The 21,853-nt window shown below is 37.6% G+C and overlaps 1 protein-coding gene across 2 annotated transcripts; it reads left to right on the forward strand.

The window, feature by feature from the left end:
- Positions 1–2,772: 2,772 nt before the first annotated feature.
- On the forward strand, positions 2,773–21,084 carry MTHFD2 (methylenetetrahydrofolate dehydrogenase (NADP+ dependent) 2, methenyltetrahydrofolate cyclohydrolase). 2 transcript variants are annotated; one of them, XM_053717763.1, is made up of 8 exons: positions 2,773–2,928; positions 6,094–6,278; positions 6,952–7,074; positions 8,849–9,001; positions 10,470–10,577; positions 12,002–12,094; positions 18,891–19,016; positions 19,958–21,084. In XM_053717763.1, the coding sequence occupies exons 1-8, from the start codon at positions 2,849–2,851 to the stop codon at positions 20,095–20,097; spliced, it is 1,008 nt and encodes a 335-aa protein (XP_053573738.1). In that variant the 5' UTR covers positions 2,773–2,848; the 3' UTR covers positions 20,098–21,084. The 2 variants fall into 2 exon arrangements, with proteins under 2 accessions (XP_053573738.1, XP_053573739.1); XM_053717764.1 differs by having other exon boundaries at positions 19,932–20,064.
- Positions 21,085–21,853: the final 769 nt, after the last annotated feature.

A 21,853-nucleotide genomic window follows, 5' to 3' on the forward strand; every position in this document is an offset into this window, starting at 1 on the left:
AATGTTTATCCGGTTAGGATATCTTTTATTTTTTGATTATATGTTTCCTTCGGGAACTTTCTCTGGGATCGATCCTCGCTGTTTACTTCTGCGGAAGTTTGTTAGGGGACATGTTAGTCCTATGTTTGTCTGTTATTCTCTTCCCCTCTGAGGGAGGATTTAGGCAGCTTGACAGTTATGACCCTGTCTACAGGCTGGTCCTGCTCGGGTTTAGTTCTTCTCTCTCACGGCTTGTCCAGACACGTGGCGCCTGTTCTGCCCGGCTGGGCTGGTTGCGGCACAGAGTGTTCTCTTTATTATTTGTGTTTTCTTGTTTTCTTATTACAAGTTTCAACTAAACATTCTAAAGAGGACTTGTGAGTTCATAAGGCAGAAGGATGTTTCAGTCCTTATTATCGCCCTCAAGCTGGTTGACTAGGTCAGTGGAGTTCCGCTGCGTCACTCTCTCTTTCTTCTTCTTCTATTCTCGGGACCTAGAGTGTTCTTCCTCATGTTGGAGGAATGGGGGCTTAGCGCCTCATTACCACTGTTTTGGGCGGTTTGGCCTTCTGAGGCTCTGGGAAATTGTCTTTTTGGACTTGTTCCTTCCATGGTCATTTGAAGACCTGGTTTTCCTTTCGGGAAGATGGTTGTTCCTTTTTGAGGACATTGGGGTCTCTGTTGGGCTCTGCTTAGGGTTCTTCCCCGGTGCTGGGGATGATCCACATCTTTTTGTTCATATGATCCTCTGACTCGTATTGGAGGTGATGTGGAGATTAGCCTTGCTCGAGTGACTTTGTCCTCAAAGTATCGCCTTGCTTTGGATGTATTGTGGCGGTTTGAACGTCTATGGGAGCCCGCTGTAGTAGCCTGATGGTTAACTTAGCTGCCTAGCAAGCGGAAGGTTTGCAGTTTGAAACCAGCTGCAGCTCTCTAGTGTTTTGGTTCGAGATACCTTAGCTTTTTTGGAGTGTTGGACTTCGGCAGGGGGTGGTCTCTTACTTGGGTTGGGACTTGCAAGATGTTCTCGTTATCCGGGTTATTCTGAATATTGCATTGTTATCTCCCTGTGGGTCTGTTTTCTATATCAGACAGGGTTGTTTGAGTTTCTGGGATATTGTTTGTTTTTTAACAATTGGGGGCTTGGACCTGTCTTTGCCCTGGTTCTTCCGGTTGCTGAGTTTTTGCTTGGTCTGGTTAGTTGTTCTGGTCAAGGTCGGCCAGGTTTTTCTGAGTGCCGATGTTCATTGGGCTTGCCTTACGCCTATTGAACGGTTTCCCCAGTTTGCTGAAGTAACCTAATGGCTTCGCGGTTCTGCAGGCGTAGGGTGTGCAAGGTACCCACACTGCAGCTATTACACCTTATCTGTGTGCTAGCAGGCTGTTGTAGACAAATTGACCCTGTCGTAATAGGGTTAAGCCAATTAGGGAAATTTATGTAGAGAAGTCAGCAGGGTGTATTTCCACTTCAGAGAATTACAAAATCCTAATTTTTCTGAGCTAAATTGCATGAAAATGGGAAGTATATTACTTAGTTTTTTATTTTGCATAACTAAACATTTTATATAAAAATCTCAATGTATTTACTGTCCCTTTAAATTGTGCACTCTCTCTGAATCAGGAGGTTTAATTTGACATATTTGGTTAGTTATAGTGAATGTCAATTTTGATGCCAAAATTCCTGGTTTTTAATATTTTTATTAAAAACAGGGGCACTTTAATTCATCAAAATTTACATTTCACTCCTGTTGAGAAAAAAAAACGTACCTTTTAATCTTCACAGCAGCTCCAGCTTCCTCCGGTCGCTGCAAGCTATTTCTGACGTCAGAAATGATGGATAGGTCATCCTCCCAATCACGGTCTCCCCGAGGGGGAATCAGTGTCTGATTCAACGCTGTGATTGGAGGAAGCTGGATTCCTCATTTTAGACCCAGGAAGAGGCTTTGCGACGGGTGGAGGAAGCTGGAGCTGCTGTGAAGATTAAAAGGTATGTTTTTTTCTCTCTACAGGAGTGAAATAAAAAATTTTATGAATGAAAGTGCCCCTGTTTTTAATCAAATTTTTAAAAACTGGGCACTTTAGCATCAAAATTGACATTCACTTTAAAGGGACATTGTACACTAGATTTTTTTATTTTATTTTTTTAATTTTTTTTGTAGATGATCCATTTCTAGAGCCCATCTGTGAGTGTTTTGGAACAATGTATAGTTTTGTTATTTTTTTAATAACATTGTGCTGATTTTCAGACTCCTAACCAAGCACCCAAGTATCAGATGTAGACCCAGGTCTACAGATTTCTGCTGCTATTGTTTGTGTAATATGTCTTTTCATATGCAGGGAAAGGGGGAAGTGTCTGCTCTGTCTACTTTTCCATGATGAATGATGAATAATACAGTTAGCTGAGCATATTGACTTGGCTGAATTTCATTATCGCAAACATCATAACATGGAAACATATAATACAAGAACTATGGGACAGTTATAATGAAGAGCACATAATAAAGGGTTAAATATTGTATAGGCCGTATTAAAGTGTCGGAATAACTAGTAAACGTACTTATATAACACCTGTAATGTAAATATTATGCACATTGTAGTACACCCATTAGCACCGCCCATCAGTGCCTCTTGCACCAACCAACTTTCGCCTTAGTGATGTCTTAACTGCTCCGCCCTTAGCCTTCTTGTGCGTAAGTAATGACAGGAGAGGGTGGTTGGTTCTAGTTACAGTGAAAGGCGTAGATGTCGTTGTATTGTCGTCACGTCACCCGAGTATATATAAAGGACGCACAGAAGCAGATCTTCCCCCTTCGGTTTAGTCGGGCTTCAGTGCTAGTTTTGTGTGGGTTTCCCCCCTTCCATAGTGACCATGGCATCCATCACCTCCCTGCGTACCCTCTGCTGCGTTGTGAGATCTCAGGTCCGTGCCCTTCACTGCACTCCCTGCCGGTAAGTAATGCCTCAGCTGTCTCACTGTCCTCAGCGCCATGTTTAGGCACATACCGGCTTCAGTTTTGTGTATGACAGTCATCTTCTTTCAGCCATTTATTCATCTTTGTATCTTAAACCATTAGCTGCATGTTGCAACTCGTGTGTTTACAGGTCCCCGGCATAAATCGTATTTGTTAGTATCAGTTTCTATTACAGAATGTGCTTATGCTGGTTCTATATGATAATTCAATTCTACCATCAGCTCCGTATATAATGTATTACTATTGAGCTATGGGGTAGATATGAGACACCTCTACACTGTATATTTTAATTGAATTGTGTTATACCACGTACAATATATATATATATATATAATTATAGAAATGTGATAACGTAATGGCTGGTTATACTGCACATTCTTCCTCAGGGACGTACATAAATTAATTATATTAGTTTAATCCCTTGTATGTTCTCATTCTTTATGTAACATTTTCTACGAATTTTAGTACAACCATATACCACTTATTGATTATTGGAGAAATTATATATTGTCACTTAAAAGGCTTTGCAGAGTTTATTTTTTTCACTCTACCCATTGTTATTTTACTCTGTTATTGTATTTACTTATTTTACACAAAATCTAACTTCTACCTGTTTGCTAAGTATATGAGTTTTACAGCTTTAGTGTTAGGATTGGTAGATCCCATGAGCATGTTGTAGTGGCAGAAGTAGGAAGTACAGGGTGGCTGATGAAATCTCCTTTGCTGGTTGCATTTGGGTTCAACTTCCCTCCCCCTTCCGTAATACTCATCACACCCACTGTCCATTCCCTTTTGCCATGGGGGTTGATCAGAGGGCTCAAAGACTTCTATGTGGCATTGTTGTTCCCTATGTAATGGTCCTAAAGAATTTTCTAGAAATCTGACCAGCTACGTCTGATCCATGCATGTGCCTACAAGTGGTTAGCTGCTTTCTGTGATCATTAGTATGTTAGCATGTTTGTTTATATAGTGTGGTTTAGCCTGTAAAGACATTTTAAAAAGAAAAACATTTTACAGTATTTTGAGATGTAATTTGTTTGCACACATGTATTTTTTTTACATCTTTGGATGTACACTGTGTGGGTATCTTTTTGTGTGTGTGTATATATATATATATATATATATATATATATATATATATATATATATATATATAGTGTGTGTATATACTGTATGTATATGTATGTGTGTGTGTGTATATGTGTATATATATATATGTATATATGTATATATATATATATATATATATATATATATATATATATATATATATATATATATATATATACATACACACACACACACCAGTGTGGCTGCTAGAGAGGGCTCCATTTTGCCAAAGGGATAAGTGGCCCCAAGCATAAATGTCCAGTGACATTTTAAAGCAGTATTTTACATATCTGTTAAACATGCAGTCTGTGTCATTATTTTTTTTAATACAGTGGACACTTTATTGTCCAATTTTCAATGGGATGCCCATCCCTCCCAGAATGCATGTCTGTACTACAAGTAATAGCGCATAGTCTAGTTGAACAAGGAGATACTTTTCTCACAACTTTAAATCTAAAGGCAATTAAAGGGACAGTGTACACCAATTTTCATAAAACCGCATGCAATAGAAACTACTATACAGAAGAATATGCACAGTCACTGATCCCAAAAAACTTAATTAGAAGCTCCTGGTTTTAGCACTGTTGATGAGTTTAGGCTGGGACACCCAGTGAAAGGGGCTGGAAAAACAAGACACCCCCCCCTTCCCTGCATATGAAAAGACAGATAACAAACCGGATTCAACAGTAGTCTGTAAACGCATGTATACATCTGACACTGTGGGGCTTGGTTAGGAGTCTGAAAATTATCATAATGTTAAAAAATAAGCAAAACTATACATTGTTACAAAAACATTCCCAGATGAGCTATAAAAATGGATCATGTACAAAACCATTATGTAAAGAAAAATCTAGTGTACAATGTCCCTTTAACGTTCCATTTGTAGGACAACGAAAATCATGTTGAAATCCAAACTGTTAATCAAATTGAGTAGTTTGAGTTACCTCATATTAATTCGGAGTAGATGACTTTTTGCAAAAACTGTTTTGTAACTAAGCAGCCAATTGGCACACAGACTCAGCCTATATCTTTTCCGAAGGCATTGTGACAGGAAATTGCATAAAATGACTCTTCCTTTGTACAAATACTTTTCATTTAATGTTTCATACATTACACTGGGCAGTTATCCATAACTAGAAACTCATGGCTCCTAGAGTTTTTCTCCCAAGTTATTCTACATATACTGTATCTACTTATAAATGTCCTCCTTTTGACACCTAAAAAGTTAAACTGACTTTTGTTTTAATACCAGCTTCTGCCTCTGTCCTGGTATAGAAATGTATGTGGAATGTACCATCATAAGATAATGGGGGACACAGCTTTTTAAAGTGTAATAGTTTAAAAGGTATTTAACCTTAGTAGATGAGTAATGTTTACAGTTGTCTAATCTTTATACTCAGATATTTGTTTTATGTATCTATTGTGAACGTTTGTTTCACATGGTGTTTTGGTATTGCTAGCCTCTAATAACTTTATTATAGCACCTTAGGTTAGTCTTTGCTAGAAGTGGCATATAACTTCCACTGACTAGTTAAAATCTGTGTTGCTTATTTGCCTCTTCTGCTCTTTTTACTCAGTAAAGCATTAAACAGATACACTTTAGTATGAGAATTGTCTATAAAGTAAACATGTTGCATGGAGTCTGGTTCCTTGTATGCGCCTGGAGAAGTTTAGACATCACATTTGATAACTATATTATGACTTGGCTAAATTTAGCTTTTTTTGTACTGTTATAGTAAATAAAAAAATATTTCCATATACCTAATATAGAATGAGTCAGAAGATAATTGTCCTGCATAATCTGCCCTTTTTGCTAAATTGTCTTAACGTTTTATCATTCATCAATGAAAACCTTAAATAATCTTCACTCTTCAGTTTAATTCCTATAACAAGTGTTATCATCAGGTACTTGTAAGTGTTAACAATACCAAGTTTTAATAATAAAGAACTGCCCAAATCAATTTACTGCATGCATGTTTGTACAAGATCCAAATTCTGCAAATGATCAGCTAACTGCTCGCTGTTGACACAGGAATGAAGCAGTCATCATTTCTGGCAGAAAGCTGGCAAGGCAGATCCGCCAGGAGGCCCGACATGAGGTGGAACAGTGGGTGGCAGCTGGCAACAAGAGGCCACACCTCAGCGTAGTTCTGGTTGGAGAAAATCCCGCCAGCCACTCATATGTGCTTAACAAGACCAAAGCTGCTGCGGATGTGGGTGCGTATACTACTACTACTACTACTACTACGTATACTTCACATGAGAATGGAATCTGTATTTCTAACTGGTTAGATTACACCGTTCTCTTGCATATAATCTACGTTATTATAAATCTTCCCATGGTGTGAACCTTTTGCTTCTTGATAGCATAGTTTTTATCCATTAAGGTTTAACAGTGGGAAATCCTATATCCATGGGTTTTATCATTAATAGTTTTAGGTTCATCAAGATGAGAACGGCCTGATGTGTGAGGCAGTCTCATCTAAAATGAGTTGATTTTACCTTGTGGACAAAGTATGTGTGAAGTTTTTCAGCAAGTGTACTGAATGCAGAGGAAATACAATGAATGCTTGATCTAAATCTTAGATTATGTAAATATATTTAAATACCAAATAAATTAGAGGCCAGAAATAAGTATGCACTTGTTAGAGGTCATGCAAACTTTGCTGGAACTAAAGGTTATCAATAATAGTGTAACTTTTTACATCTTAATACATATTTAAAAAGCTACACTATTATTAACCTTTAGTTTTAGCAAAGATTACATTTAAAAAAAAAAATAAAAAAAAATTCTTCAAAATAAAATCCATACCTCCAAAAATATTCCTTTTTTGTGGCAATTTTAAAATAGTTTGCTTATAAACATTTTTTATTTTCCTTGTATTTTTAGGTATAAGCAGTGAAACCATTCTTAAACCAACATCCATCACAGAAGAGGAACTGCTAGATCTGATCAGCAAGCTAAACAATGATAATAAAGTGGATGGTCTCTTGGTACAGCTCCCCCTACCAGGTACTGTTCATTTTACTACAACTCTACGGTATCATTATGGCCTCTTCTAAGACTTTATCAGTTAAAAAGTGCTTCTGAATGTATTGTGAAGTCCACAATCTGATAGTTTGATTCCGCTTAAAGGGACACTGAAGTGAAAATGAAACTGATTCAGAGCACACTATTTTAAACAACTTTTCCAATTCACTTCCATTATTCAAATGTGCACAATCTTCTTATATGCACACTTTCCGAGGCATCAGCTCTTACTGAGCCTGTGTAAGAATTCACAGAATATACATGTATGTATTTTGATTGGCTGATGGCTCACATGATGCTGTAGGAAGAAAAAATGAGCTACTCTTATGATTCAAACTCTTTGCATTTGCTTTGTTATGCGTTTATTGATTCTACTGTTTATTAGTCCTTTAAAGGGACACTGAACCCAAAATTTCTTTCATGATTCAGATAGAGCATGAATTTTTAAGCAACTTTCTAATTTGCTCCTATTAATTTTTTCTTTGTTCTCTTGCTGTCTTTATTTTAAAAGCAGGAATGTAAATCTTAGCAGCCAGCCCATTTTAGGTTCAGTACCATGGATAGCGCTTGCTTATTAGAGGCTGACATTTATCCACCAAAAAGCAAGCATAACCCAGGTTCTCAACCAAACATGGGCCGGCTCCTTATAATCACATTCCTGCTTTTTAAATAAAGATAGCAAGAGAATGAAGAAAAATTGATAATAGGAGTAAATTAGAAAGTTGCTTAAAATTGCATGCTCTATCTGAATCATGAAAGAAAAAAATTAGGTTTAGTGTCCCTTTAAGAGCCAGCTACTAGTATATTGAACTTGTATAATGAAAACCTGCGGGAGTCTGTAGGATGTATTTAGATCATATATAATTTCTTTAGCAAGTAAACTATGCTTTCTAGCGATAAGAAAAAGTAATTTGTAAATTTACTGTATTACAAGGGTATAATAGTTGCCATACCCCTCACATATTGTGTGCACTGCCAAACAGTCATTAGAGGCAAGGAGTAGGTTGCACAAAAAATGTCAAGTCCTTTCTGAACGAATTTTTGTCAATAATGGTTTAAAACTTTTCAACTCATGTTTATTTAAAAACAAGTTTGGCATTCTGTATCTTTCCTATGTATGTCTCAATAACGTTCTTGATTATTACTAATTTGCATGGTAACTAGATGCTTAGGGTGGATTTCTAAAGAAGCATTTACACTGCACACAATTTTTCTAGGGATGCACATTAAAGGGACATGAAACCCAAAACATTTCTTTCATGATTCAGATAGAGAATACAATTTTAAACAATATCACAATTTGCTTCTATTATCTTATTTGCTTCATTATTTAGGTATCCTTTGTTGAAGAAATATCAATGCTCATGGGTGAGCCAATCACGCGAGGCATCTATGTGCAGCCACCAATTGGCAGCTACTGAGCCTATTTAGATACACTTTTCAACAAAGGATATCAAGAGAATGAAGCAAATGATAAAATATCATTTGTATAGCGCTAGACAAAATTCTGTTGCAGAAGTAAGTTGGGAAGTTGTTTTAAAATAGCATGTTCTTTCTAAATCGTGGAATAAAAAAAATTGGGTGTCATGTCGCTTTAACTTTTCCTGGGTTAAGTACTTGGAGGCCATTGCTTCTTAAATATATCACAGTCCTAGGGGCTATGTCATTTTAATGTAACAGGCAGTTCAATCTACTAAACCTCGTTCATACACAATTCTTATACTTTGTGCCAAAAAGTTTTTCTATATTCTTGCAGAACATATTGATGAGAGGAAAGTCTGTAATGCGGTGACCCCAGATAAAGATGTTGATGGCTTTCATGTAGTAAATGTTGGGCGGATGTGCCTAGACCAGTATTCAATGCTACCTGCCACTCCCTGGGGCGTGTGGGAGATCATTAAGAGAACAGGTAAGTTTTATAGACCCACTCCACAGTAACACCAGACTTGCAAGTACATACAGGGGCCCCTAACTAAAAAGTGACAATGTATTCTAAAATTAGTTTCCCCTTTAATGTGTTTCCAATGACTTGTTATAACAACTGCAGAGTATAAATTGTATGGGAAGTGGATAGTTTAGGATTGTTTTTGTATATTAAATAGCTGGTTTTTGTTCTTTAAACCACAACCTGTTAAAATGGACTGATCTTGTGGGGAGATCAATCCTCATTGAAATGATTTATCTTATCTTTACATTAACAGAACTGTTTGTCCAATTTTTAAGCAGCAGAGCACAGTTTTATAATTAAACAAAACCAAAAATTGTTTGATAAGAGGTAGAACTTCCACCTTGGCAAGGGGCCTCTCAATAAAGTAACCCTTGACTTCATTCTAACATAAAAAATATCTTGAATATCTATATTCAATGGTAAATAACCAGCTATAAGGTTAGGGGAAAATATCTAGCCTGCTCTAAAAATAACAAATTTATACTTATACAGTTTGAATCTGGTACATATCACAATTGATTAAAAATGTATAACAATAACAAACAAATTAAAAGCGCTAATGACTATATATCAATAACAGGACAAAGCCTTACACATTTATTTATACAGTACATATAATCAGCAATAGCAAGCAATCTGCTAATAATTGTGCAAACTGATAATAGTTCACATCAATTCAAATAACTCATCAATCTAGAGGCTAGGTATAAATAACAGGCTCAGCACTATATCATGCAAAGTATAGTTCCAAATCACCTGATTTAATATAAACAATCCAAATGATGACTCCTATTATATCTGAGTTACACATAAGCCAGGGGTAGTTGTAAAATTATACTGTTCTGAAAAAGTGAAAAGTAAATGTCTGTAGACGTCCTTTAGGCTAAGGGCATTACCATACAACACAATACCATGTTCAGGAGCTCATTGGAGTGAAGCAGCTGGTGCTGTGCACAGACCAACTAATTGCCAACCAACTAATCGATTATGAGATTCGTTGACAACTATTTTCATTATCGAATATGTCGATTAGTTGTTGCAGCTCTTATATATACACACATATAAGAAAAGATGTTTACTTCTGATAGCAGCAAAGCTGTAAGGATTTGTAAATATATTTTATTTTCTTACTTAGAGATTGGTCACACTTGCTACAAATTGACCAGTGGTAGCTGAAGAAATGTGAAGTGTTAATCCAGTTCCCCTTTATTACTCCTGTTGCATCTAAGATGCTTTGGTAAATCATTTGTTTCTAGGAGATGGCCCTTTTTAATGTCCCTTTAAGACTGCAAGGTGTGAATCCAGCTGTGGTCAAAAAGCCGACTTGTGGAGTGGAAAAAAAGCAGGCTCACAGTTCTAGGCTGTATGACCTCTGTTTTTTTTTTTTGTTTTTTTTTTTACTAATTTGATATCAATTTTCCCTTCACAGGAATTCCCACCCTTGGAAAGAATGTAGTGGTAGCTGGTAGATCCAAAAATGTGGGAATGCCCATTGCCATGCTGCTTCACACTGATGGGGGACACGAGCGACCTGGGGGTGAGTTTCACTAGTACTTTAGGTGCCTAGTAGACATCCAGACATTAAACTGCAAAATGTATTCCCTATTTAATTAGGGACAATTAAACATTTTGAATAAGTTTTTGACTTTTGCCATAAAATACCCCTGGATGTTGTACTTGCTTTTCCCTTCATAAAGAGGGTGGCTTGCAGTTTTTCTAGACCCAGCTTGCTTAGATTAATGCAATTACCCCTCCTTTATATGATTCTTACACCCCACAAAGGAGAGATGCACATTTTTGAAGGTTTCTTATGGGGTTGACCATGGACTGCTCTTAATGTCCAATTTTAGATCTTTTGAGTGCTGATCTTTTGCAGTCCATTAATAAAATAAATTGCATATATCTCTACTGTCCCTTTTAACAACTGGTGCTTTAAGATTACGTGGCAATTGCTTTAATGTCAGGCATCTGTGTTCTCCAACTAAATTTTTGCCAAGTAGCATTATGAATTAGTTGGGTGGGGGCAGTGTAATAACTAGCAATATTATAACCTTTATAAATGTTCAAGACAGTATACACCAATTTTCATATAATTGGATGGAAAAACACTGCTATAAAGAAAATATGCTCAGCTACTGATCTAAAAGTACAGTATAAAACCTTTTAAAAACTTAGAATTTCCTAGTTTAGTCCTGTTGATGAGGTTAGGCTGGGACACAGACTGAAGGGCTTGGAAAGCAGGAATAGCAGGACCCTCCCCCTTCTCTGCATATAAAGACAGATTACACAAACCGGAATCTGTAGACATCAGTATACATCTAAAACTTTGGGGCTTGGCTAGGTGCACAATCGGCACAATGTTTAAAAATAAGCAAAAGTATACATTTTTACAAAGACACTTCCATATGCGCTACAAATTTATGCAAATAAAAATCTAGTGCACAATGTCCCTTTAAAGATTTGTGCAACAAACATTGAAAATGTAATTTTGCTAGTTTTTTAGCTTCATTTTAAATTTAAGCCGGGTGGTGTGCCTTTTAAACAAACATGTTTGTTTGTGTCAGAATTTTAATGTATTTTTTGAGAAGAAAGTTAAACTACTGAGAATCCTTTTGTTTGCTTGTGGGACATGTCACTCACTGAGCTTTGGAACTTACCCTTATCCACCAGTGAGCCTCTATCCCACAGTGTAATTGTATACTAGTTTCAAAACCAAAATAGGTATAAAAACCTTTCAAACGTTTAAATATTCATGAGACATTTGAGCGTAATGTCCCTTTAACACCATAGTTTCATGTCTTTGCTTATTATACACATAGTAAACTACTATATAGCCTTTTGACTAATAAGCGGCTCAGCTTAGGTCCATCTTCCTTGTATAGATCTTGTGAACTGCATTACTTTTACTCTGTGTGCTAAATGTAAATTCTCATGCTTGAACACATTTTTTTTTTCTTCAAGGTGACGCAACTGTAACAATCTCTCACCGTTACACCCCTAAGGAGCAGCTGAAGATGCACACTAAACTTGCTGATATTGTAGTCGCAGCTGCAGGTATGTTATACAGTGTTCTACTATTTCATCTACAGTTTTGTATTTGGTATTCTGTATTTAAAGTTGTCCAATACAATAGGTTTTTACATGCAGATGTACTTTATTGTAGTTTAAATAAAATAGCAAATTCAACTTGTCAATCACCACTCCAAACCACACAGCTGAAAGGTTTTATATATTTTTTTCATGTTGGATGTTTGCATTATTACTAGTATGGCTCTGTTTGATGAGAATATTGATAGGGACAAATGCTTTAAAAAATCAGTTTGGAAAATATTTTACCCATAATATCGCAAAAAAGAACGTGTAGGTTATCTGAAGATTTTTTTTAACAAGTTAAATAGTGATTGACCACAATAACAGCAGTAAGTCTCAACTGTAAGACAACTGAAATAAGATAACTTAAAGGGACATTAAACCCCTTGCATTTTTATAAAAAGTGCTTTTTCACATGCTCCCTATAGAAGATAAAAAGCATAATCTATAAAATAGGTTTTCAAAATGCTGCAAATTACATTAATCCGATACTTGATTTGCAAGTTACTGAATTTGCTTTTCTGCTTCTTGGGAGTGTGCGGCAAGCGCAAGATGTTTGGGGAAAAAAACAAACATTTTATTCGATTGCCTTGGCATACAATTGAAAATCAAAACAGGGTAATACATTTGTCTGCAGAGTACAGTAACTTATTAATTACGCCTGTACAATCAATGCTTCTTAATACTATCCAAAAAGTCCTCTGGGTTTGAGTATGGAGAGCGAACATATAACTGTCCACAAAGTTCTATCCAGTGCTTGGAACTGCAAGATTTGTTTCTCATTCTGGAGTATGCCTTTCAAATTGAAGTTCCTCCGCAGAGTATATGTGTAAACTTTTAAACAAGGCAATCTTTACGTTTTCCTTTTCAAACTAAATAAATAAATAAATAAAACAAACAAAATGACCCAGGTAAAACGGAGTCACCTAAGGTCAAACATCAATATGTCTTAGTAATACAATTTCATACTAATACCCTTTCATCTTCAAGTCCTGGCCACTCTGATCTCCCGGATGTGTCTTTGAGCTGATAGATTTCTATTGTAATTTAGAGAGAGGTGTCTCCAACTCCTGTCAGAGGTATCTAGTCCCACAATTTCCACCCCCCCCCCTAAGTTGTGCATTAAGAATATACTCTGTTTCTAAGGGGTGGTAAAATTTGTTTTTGGGTCAGGATAGGTAGTGAAAGTATGTATGGTTGTTCTAGCATTAATATCCCCTAGAGAGTCAGCTTGTTCACAAAATACCTGACGAGTAAGTGTCGGGGTTTTTCCCCAGTGGGAGAGAATAAGTTTTCTCGCCATCAGTATCACATTCCCTATTAGTTTCCTTTGTAAGTTAGTGTATTCCTTGAGATCTAGGAGTATCACCTTTTCCAAGGTGAATGTTGTTCGCGTGTGACAAAGTGAACTGACCTAGTGTGAAGTCATGTACCAGAATTTCTGTAGTGGTGGGCATTGCCATATCATATGAAGCAGATCTGGTTTTGGGTGTCTGCATTTGCTGCAATATTGGGGTTCTTTAGCTCCCTATTTTTGGTAATATTTAGGTGTGATATATGCATTATGTATGAGTTTCATGTGTGATTCCCTAGAATCCATATAGTAGCCTTTTTAAAGGGACAGTCTACACCAGAATTGTTTTAAAAGATAGATAATTCCTTTATTACCCATTCCCCAGTTTTGCATAACCAACACAGTTATATTAATATACTTTTAACCTCTGTGATTATCTTGTATCTAAGCCTCTGCAAACTGCCCCTTTTTTCAGTTCTTTTGACAGACTTGCAGTCTAGCCAATCAGTGCTTGCTCCCAGATAGCTTTACGTGCACAAGCACAGTGTTATCTATATGAAATACGTGAACTAACTCTCTCTAGTGGTGAAAAACTGTTAAAATGCAATCTGAAAAGAGATGGGCTTCAAGGTCTTAGAAATTAGCATATGAACCTCCTAGGTTAAGCTTTCAACTAAGAATACCAAGAGAACAAAGCAAAATTGGTGATAAAAGTAAATTGAAAAATTGTTTAAAATGACATGCTCTATCTGAATCATGAAAGTTTATTTTGGCCTAGACTGTCCCTTTAACTGTCTCGAAGCTCTTCGAGATCTGAGCCTCTGTTATAGTTGACTCTAGTCTATTCGACCAGTCCAATGCCAGTTGAGAGATCACTGCATTGCTGGGGGCCTCCTGCATTATGTTGTAGATGGGCGTAATGGAACCAATACCATGTTTGGCCCAGTTGATTATTTTGTCTAACGTTGCTGCGTTGGCTCCCATTGTCTGTGAGTCTTTCAGAGTGTATATATAGGTTTTAACCTGTAGATAGGCAAAATGGTGTTGCTTTGGTTTGTCATATTTGTTCATTAATTCTGTGAATGGAATTATTGCGGCGCCATCTGTTGTCAGTAAATCTTGGATGTGTCTAAGACCCTTTCGTTTCCAAATTCTAAAAGTCTGAGTGGTGAGGCTCGGCATAAAGCTCGGGTTGCCTCTAAAAGGCAAGTATTTAGTCTTATGTGGTGAGATAAGGAAGTGTTCACACATTTTCTGCCACTCCCTAATTGGACCTACAAATGGTATGAGTCCCCAATCTTTGGGTCGAGTTTATTCAGTTGGAGATGCGGGAGGAAGGACAATGACCAGGGTTTGACAATTTTCCTTTCAAGATCAAGGATTGCAAAGGTGTGTGTTTCTAGCCACCAATCAGTTACATATTTAATTTGTGCTGCCCAGTTATAGAACTGCAAATTAGGGAGTCTCAGGCCACTCTTTAATGTTGTGATGGTCAGTTTGTGGATACCTATTCTGTGTTTTTTCCCCCTCCATAGAAAATTAGTGATTGTGGAGTTTAGCATTTGTAAGTCTTTTTTTTTTTTACAGTGATTCTGGTAGCATTTGAAACAAGTAGAGGAGCTTGGGAAATATCATTTTAATGAGATTTACTCTCGCTGTAAGAGCTAGCGGTAGGGGATTCCAGGTCTTAAGTAGTGATTTAATCTCCAGGAGTATTGGCTTGTAATTGGATTCATACCAAGATTCCGTATTGTTTAAAAGTTTCACTCCCAGATATGTGAAGTCAGAGGTAATCAGTCTAAAGTCTAGCTCTCCAATTGTTTGGATGTGGTGTGGATGGAGCTCTGATTTATTTTTATTAACCGGATAACCTGAGACTCTCCCAAAATGCTCTACTATGGACATAATTTTGGGTGTGTTAGTCTGAGGGTCACTGATGTATAGTATCATGTCATCCGCAAACAGTGAAAGATGTAGCTTTGTTTTCCCCACTTGTAGGCCAGGAGTCTGGTTTCTGATCTTAATGGCCAGGGGCTCAATCACAAGATCGAATAATAAGGGGGATAATGGGCATCCCTGTCTGGTACCCTGTTTAAGCGAGAAAGGAGAGGTAGTGTCGCCGTTAACAAGTATGGACGCTGTAGGGTTTGCGTAAATCGTTCTAATGGCTGACATAAATTGTCCCTGAAACCCACATTTTTCTAGTACTGTATAAAGTTGATCCCGTAAGACTTCATCGAAAGCCTTTTCTGCGTCAAGCAGAATTGTGGTTTGTTTACGTGAGTTTAGTAATTTTCGCCAGGTATTTACCAGTCCTATTTCCAAATCTGTAAAATCTGGCTTGGGAATGTGTATAGCTTTTTGGTTTAAAAAAGCGTCTCAAGTTTTGTCTCCTTGTATTTATTCCTGGTAAAAGTAGTCGGGTATCTATTGTATGCGTTCATCTGTTTCAGTAGAAGGTCTTCCCTACATTTTTTTTTTTTTGTGATCCCTGCCATGTAAGAGTTGATCACCCTTTTGGAGAACTGCCTTAGCCGTCTCCCAAAAGAGGAGCGGGTTATTTCTGTGTTGTGAGTTAACCGTTTGAAAGATCTGCCAATGTAGTGTTGGATATCTATGCAGATTAACATCCTTATATAGAAAATTAGGGAATCTCCATCTCAGATTTGAAGCGAAATGGGGGCATGATCATATAGAGTGATGGGATGGATTTTAGGGTCTTGGATTCTGGTGCTTAGTTTCCCTGCAACCAGGAAGAGGTCAATGCGTGATAGGGTGTTTTTGGATGTGGTAAGACAAGTAAAGTCTCTGGATTGCGTTCCCTCCAAATATCTTTAAGGTGTATTGTGTTGGTGAATTTACCTAGGATTCTGGAATCTCTTCTGTGATATTTAGGTATTGGGATTTTTTCCAAGGTCTATTGTGTGTCCTTTAAATCTGCCTGTTGGTACTTTCGGAGCTATATTTAGGTCCCCTCCCAAGATAATAGCATCTACCTGGGTATCTAGTAATTTCTGTTGCAGCTGATGCCAGAATTCTGATTTCTTATCATTAGTAGCATGGATTCCCACTAGTACCAGTGGTAGGGTCTCAACAGTTATGTGGGCAATAATAAACCGTCCCTCTGGATCACATTCTGATTTGAATACTGTGTAACTTAAGTTTTTGCGAAACAGTATGGCTACTCCTCTTGCTCTACGTGTCTCATAGGTGGTATGGAGGACTGTAGGCGGTATGGAGTGTGTCTCCAAGTATCGCTATATCAACTTTCTGTGATTTCAGGTAACTCAATATGGACTTTCTTTTTATTGGGGATGTGATGCCTCCCACATTCCATGCTAGTATCTTAATTGTACATTACACTTTACAAGTCCCCTTCCATAGGAGCCAGAGGGATACTAGGCTACTTGGAACATGGTGAAGATCTACAGTTCCTCTAGGAAACAGACATTTCCCAAATCTAATGTTTCGGTGTGAGGACAAGATTGCATTCCCCTGATCAGGTTGTGTTCTCTGTTGCAGAGGATGCTTTTCCATTTTCTGTTTCTTCTTTATCAAGATATAGTTGCAAATGTTTAGGTGATTCAAAAAACTTCTGTCTCTCGAGGTTTGAAGTGTCAATTTTGCCGGAAAGAGCAAAGTCACAGAGCGGCCCTTCTCCAACAGCCTTTTACAGTAGGGAGAGAATTCTTTTCGCCATGTTGTAATCTCTGCGGAGTAGTCTTGAAAAAGGTAGATGCATTTACCCTCATATTCTAAGGATGTGGTCTGTGTATGCCCTGAGTATCTGTATTTTTTCTTTAAAGTTCAGGTATTTAACCATTACCTGCCTTGGCGGCCCATTTAAGTTGGTTTGTCTTCCTCACTATGTGCGCTCTCTCCGCTTCAAAAGAAGTATATTCTTCTGGTATTCTTAGAAGTTTAGGAAGAATGTTTTTAACCAAGTTTAGCAGTGCTGTGTTTGGTACAAATTCAGGCAGTCCTACAATCCTCAGGTTGTTTCAGCGTGACCGATTTTCAAGGTCATCAACTTTGTCCATGAGGATTTTATTTTGTTTCTGCAAGTTGGTCACACTAATCCTGCTTTCTTGTTGTCTGTCTTCTACATCTGACAGTATTCGTTCCACTTGGGTTAGTCTTGTATTGAACTCGGAGTTCATAGAATCTACGCCAGTCTGGAGCTTTTCAATCTTTGGCCGAAAAAGGTCAGAGAGCTGTGACACTATAGAATGTGTGTCTGGAATATCAAGGCCTTCATATTCTGATTGGGCTCTTTGCTCCTGATGCGTCTGGCTGTTTAGATTTCCTTTCATTCTGTTTCTGCGTGTGTGACATTCTATCAGTCTGTTTATTGTATGTGTTGTAATATTTACGCATACAGGGAAAGATGGGAGAATTAAGATGACTGGCGATGAAACGTTTTCACTATGAGTATAGCACTTTGAGGGCATTCAAGATGGTGTATATCAGACGTATATGTCTATGGGAGTAGTCATGCAGGTAGTATTGTCAGCTGCATACTATCTACATGTGTCTTGCTTGTGTCTTGCTTCTATGCTGGAGTCAGAGTCCTGCACATGCCTCACATAGTACTGGGGCGGTGTGTGGTGTGGCCGCTGTGTTCACATGCCTTATAGAGGGCAGAAGGTAGGGGAAGGACGATTTTGCCTTTGAACTTGTGCGGTGGTTAGGTTCTGATTTTACACGTGGAGTGTAAGGCCGCAGATATACAGAGCTGTGCTCGCCTTGTCTTCCACTGATCGGTTACCCATGTGCAGTAATCCACTTCCCCAATACCTCAGTGATATCAATCTGTTCCATAGGGCTCTTGTCCTCCCCTTGTCTCTTGTTTGGCCAGTCTCCGGTATGGTTTTTCTGCTGCTGTGTGTGTTGTACTTTTTTCTTGTTTAGACTGCAGGGCTGGTTGCGGCCTAGTCACGGCCGTTACTTTATCGCTCCCAGCGACAGAGGTGCTGAAATCAGCCTAGGGATACGTTGTTGGGCAAATTTGGAGCGGAAGTTGATGGTATATGGCAGTTTAAGAGCAGAGCTCTTCTCCCCTGCTGCCGCTCTCTAAGCACGCCCACCAGATGTCAAGCACAAGATGTTTTTAATGTCCTCTTAAGTTACTAATTAAATTTAAACTCCAAATCTAAAGCTGTGAAATGTTTAAGCGTAGAAAAAAGCATCATTTTATTTTACCATTTTCTTGTCATTTTTCTCAGAAAATTGATTTTCTACTCCAGTTTTTGGCTGACATAGGGAACACAAATAAGCTCTTTCAATGATGCAACCTTTAATTTTCCTTTAAGATACCTTTGACATATGAATTGAGGCACACAGATTCCATGTGAAAGAATACACACTATACGAACCCCACATTGCCATCTTTTGTGTAGTTGTCATGCTTTCATGTGTTTGTGTAGTATGTTTAATGTCATTTTTTTTTTCTTTATCTCCCCCTAGGTATTCCCAACCTCATTACAGCTGATATGATAAAGGAAGGAGCAGCTGTTATTGATGTTGGAATAAACAGAGTGCAGGATCCAGTCACTGGCAAACCCAAACTTGTAGGAGATGTGGATTTTGAAGGTAAATAACATTTTGTAAAACAATACAAACTACTTTGGCCAAAAGAATAAGTGTTCTAAAGTGAACTTTACACCATTTGTTTTCAAAAATAGATTCAGATTTTTATTTGTTGTTCAAATCTAAACAGCACATAACACAAGCATTTTTAGCAGTGTTTTTGGACATTAAATAGTAACAATATTATTATTATTATCGGTTATTTGTAGAGCGCCAACAGATTCCGCAGCGCTAACAATATATTCAGTTACGTATATAAAAAAAATATCCTGGGCTGAATAAACTTTTTTTTTTTTTTTTTGTCTGTGGGAGTTTTTCAAATAAACCAGATTTGCAGACACAGGCATCTTCTGCTTATTTAAAGTTGAACGTAAACAAATCTCTGCTTTATCATTTTTTCATATAGACTTGTATAATTTAACTGCTTTTTCCTACGTATAATATTGCAGTACAAGTTCCCTTTAATACATGCTTAAAGGGGGCATCCTAATCTACATAAATTTAGTTAGGGGAAGGGGGGGTAAAGGAAACATCCTTGCCTTAATTCTTAATATATTTCCTGTGAAACTACAGAAGGCGTTTCTGCCTCTAATGCTTTCAACTAAGCGTCATATGGGCCCTGAATTATGGCCATATCTGCACCAGGCTGGCTGTAGGGGGGAAATTGGCTGAAGATGGGTTAGAGTTCTTATCTTGCTTGTGAATGTCTCCTGACTCTTCCACTGAATCATAACTCCTGTACTATAAATGTCCCTTTTTTAAATGCCACCTTTTTTTTCTTTTCCTATACCTGTTTCTTAAACTGATTTTTATTTTTTGTATCTGATTTTTCTTGTAACTAGAATACCAGTTCTACTCAGCCTGACCTTTTTTATTATGCTAAACAAGGGTAATATTGAGACAGCTATATTTATGTAGGCTACACATTTTGTCCCTTTCCACAGGTGTAAGAAAGAAAGCAAGTTACATCACTCCAGTTCCCGGGGGAGTTGGTCCCATGACAGTCGCTATGCTGATGAAGAACACAATCATTGCTGCTAAGAAAATGCTGAAATCTACGGAGCTCCAGGCACTTGCCGTTTAACATCCGCTCCATCATATTTATGACTTTACATTCCAAACCCACTCCCATGAACAGGCCGAAGAAAAATGCAATATTTTGTATTTATTGTAGAGAAGCCAGTGGCTTCGGAGGTGAAGATATTTATTTGGAGCAGAGTATTACCTGCTCACTATACACAGCAGAGAAAAGCTTGATCTGCAAAGACATATGTGGTTAGTGACTGTTACTAGTTACTGTTACAAATGCATAAGCCAAAGTTAATGCTTAGTACTGAGCGTGTTAGAGAGAGCAGATGGTTGTTACCTTGCTGTGCTGGAGATAAAATGAAAATGCTGCTCTACATAATAGGATTCTGACAGTGGCTTTGTTAGTAACTGCAAAGGAATAAAATACTGGGTCTAAAATATATACAGGTTCGTGTGCTTGTGCTCTTGTCCTAGAAATCGCAAGGAGTCTATAGAAGCAAAAGCATGTACTTGAATAATTTAAGCAAATCAGGTTGCCAAATTGCTAGCAGAAAAAGATCACTTACATGTCTAACTATTTGGCATGTTGAAAATACTGTAATATGAAATTGGGATATGACATATTATCCCGATTAGCTTGTGATCTAACTCAGTGTGTTGTAAATTGAATACAGATACATATATATGATTTGCCAGTGAAGTTTAGCCATGTGCAACCTTTGCAGACCTGTATTATCTGAGTTCTACACAACCTGCCTGCATCAGTTATCAGCTGCTAATGCTTGTGGTTTTTGAGAGCTCTTGGGTTTATTTTAAGAACCCACCCTCATATATATTTTTACATGTTTTTTATGATTTGTAATATACATTGAATGGAGAATGTCAACAGCTGATCAGCAACTGATTGTGAAGGGAGGAATTCTGTGAAACACCAAACAGATAATCCCTGTGTTGATGTGTGATTTGTAAGATGCCTGCTCTTTCATTTGTTTGAATGAAATGCAGGTACCATTTTGACATCAATTAAAATTTTAATTCCCTGTGTGTGTCTCTGCAGTTATTTAATAACTATTTTTCTTCTGTTATGTGTGATCAGTCCACGGGTCATCATTACTTCTGGGATATAACTCCTCCCCAACAGGAAATGCAAGAGGATTCACCCAGCAGAGCTGCATATAGCTCCTCCCCTCTACGTCAGTCCCAGTCATTCTCTTGCACCCAACGACTAGATAGGATGTGTGAGAGGACTATGGTGATTATACTTAGTTTTTATGACTTCAATCAAAAGTTTGTTATTTTAAAATAGCACCGGAGCGTGTTATTACTTCTCTGGCAGAGTTTGAGGAAGAATCTGACAGAGATTTTTTACTATGATTTTAACCGGAGTAGTTAAGATCATATTGCTGTTCTCGACCATCTGAGGGAGGTAAAGGCTTCAGATCAGGGGACAGCGGGCAGATGAATCTGCATTGAGGTATGTGGCAGTTTTTATTTTCTGAATGGAATTGATGAGAAAAGCCTGCCATACCGTTAAAATGACATGTATGTATACACTTCAGTATTCTGGGGATGGTATTTCACCGGAACTACTGTGTTAAGGTCACTAATCCTTTTAATAACTATTCTCATGTTAAACGTTTTTGCTGGAATGTAGAATCGTTTACATTGCTGAGGTACTGTGTGAATAAATGTTTGGGCATTATTTTCCACTTGGCAGTTTTTTGCTTTAATTGTGACAGTTTCGTTTCTCTTCACTGCTGTGTGGGAGAGGGAGGGGCCGTTTTTGGCGCTCTTTGCTACGCATCAAAAAA

The sequence above is a fragment of the Bombina bombina genome, chromosome 6 (assembly GCF_027579735.1).
Source record: "Bombina bombina isolate aBomBom1 chromosome 6, aBomBom1.pri, whole genome shotgun sequence".
NCBI classification, from domain to species: domain Eukaryota; kingdom Metazoa; phylum Chordata; class Amphibia; order Anura; family Bombinatoridae; genus Bombina; species Bombina bombina.